Genomic DNA, 1,825 nt, shown 5'->3' with positions numbered 1-1,825 from the left:
GTGCGTATTTTATAATCTACAGCATGTCAATTTATCTTGCGTTTCTGCCTCACAATTGTATCTGACAAAATTGGAAAAAAAACGCAGCAAAATGTAAAAACCGACCTAAAAACGCATAAAAGAACGGTGCGGATTTGACCCGCCTGTCTTTACCTACCGTTTTGATTCCGATTTTCTTCATCAAATTACGCAATAGCCTAGGCAATTGCTTCCGGCAAAACTACGGGTCCGATGCACAACAGAGAAAATCGGAAACCATGGGCACCGGATCCGTCACCATTGAAATCAATGGCGATGGAAACGGAAACCTCTGGTTTCCGTCAGTTTGTGTCTGTTCCTGGTCCCGGGAAACCTCCGACGGAACGTCATAACGGGACCACAACGCAGATGTGAACGAGGCCTTAGCCTTGATCCTTTCAATAATAGTGATTTATAAATATTTGCTTGTTATTGTAAGATGTTTCTGTAGTAAACTTTAATATTTAAAGATTTTATTTTTCTCGTGCAGATGGATCCATGATCAAGAATACACTGGAGAAATGTCTCATGTTGTCTTCTGATTGTAACATAGACAATGACAAGCCCGCACACAATTCTCCAGGACATTACCCCATTTCTCACAATATAACAGACTCCCATAATGGTAGAATAGCCCATGGAAGTGGTGACAAGTATCAGTGCTCTGAATGCGGGAAATGTTTTACCCAAAACGGGTCTCTTAACGTCCATAAAAGAATCCACACAGGGGAGAAACCCTTCTCTTGTTCAGAATGCGGAAAATTGTTTATGCGTAAATCTGACCTGGTTAGACATTACCGAGTTCACACTGGAGAAAAGCCCTTTGTATGTTCAGAGTGTGGGAAGTGTTTCAGTCAAAAGTCAAAGCTGGTAAGTCATCAACGTACCCACACTGGTGAAATCCTCTTCCCATGTCCCGAGTGTGGAAGATGTTTTACAAATCGAGCTATACTTGCAACACATCTGAAATTTCACTCAGGAGAGAACCCATTTCAGTGTTCCGATTGTGGGACGTGTTTTCAGTACAAATCGTATCTTGTTAAACATCAAATAATTCACACCAAGACAAAACCCTTTTCTTGTTCGGAGTGTGGAAAATATTTAACCAACAAGGGCGCCCTCATCTATCACTTGAGGACACACACAGGGGAGAAACCTTTCTCCTGTTCTGAATGTGGGCGATGTTTTACAAGTAAAGGACACCTTGTCACTCATAAGCGGACCCACACAGGGGAGAAGCCATTTTCATGTGCAAAATGTGGGAAACTTTTTGCCCGTAAGGCAGACATGGCGATACATCAAATGATGCACTCAATCGAGGAGCCGTTTTCATGCTCCAACTGATGAGGAATATTACAGAAATGTCAATCAGAAAATGACTCCTAAGGCATCAATTCTATTTTTGGAACCTATAATGCATAAAAAAAACTAAATAAAACTCATCTTAATTTATTACACACATGTGGATGTGAATCCATTTTTATCTTGCAACTAATAGTGTTTTTCTTCTCCAGTTTTTCTTCTCCAAATTTAAAGAGGACCCGTCACTTGGTCATATAAGTTGAGCCAGTCTACTGACCTGATTAGCGCTGTCTCCCTGATTCCAGCAATGTTTTTCTTTTTTTCCTCGATCCCCACATTCCAGAAATATGGCCACTGTTGTGTTGGCTCCCTATATGCTGTAGTTAGCCAACAAGGAGTGAACTACCCTCAAGCTGCCTCGCGCTGGTTGGTCAGTATCACAGGCAGGGAAGCTAGCCCCACCCCCTTGGCTAACTACAGCAAATTAGCATATAGGGAGCCAACA

The 1,825-nt window shown here is 41.9% G+C and overlaps 1 protein-coding gene across 1 annotated transcript; it reads left to right on the top strand.

The window, feature by feature from the left end:
• Nucleotides 1-483: 483 nt before the first annotated feature.
• LOC142663346 (uncharacterized) lies at nucleotides 484-1,475 on the top strand. Its single transcript, XM_075841954.1, has one exon. It carries the CDS (start codon nucleotides 517-519, stop codon nucleotides 1,360-1,362), a length of 846 nt encoding a protein of 281 aa, XP_075698069.1. The 5' UTR covers nucleotides 484-516; the 3' UTR covers nucleotides 1,363-1,475.
• Nucleotides 1,476-1,825: the final 350 nt, after the last annotated feature.

The sequence above is a fragment of the Rhinoderma darwinii genome, chromosome 11 (assembly GCF_050947455.1).
Source record: "Rhinoderma darwinii isolate aRhiDar2 chromosome 11, aRhiDar2.hap1, whole genome shotgun sequence".
Taxonomy (NCBI): domain Eukaryota; kingdom Metazoa; phylum Chordata; class Amphibia; order Anura; family Rhinodermatidae; genus Rhinoderma; species Rhinoderma darwinii.
Note: the sequence above shows the minus strand (reverse complement) of the source record. Positions and strands in the feature narration are given on the sequence as shown.

Bases quoted from the DNA above. Each gene is read 5' to 3' on its own strand.
- LOC142663346 (XM_075841954.1), top strand. From the start codon at position 517: ATGATCAAGAATACACTGGAGAAATGTCTCATGTTGTCTTCTGATTGT.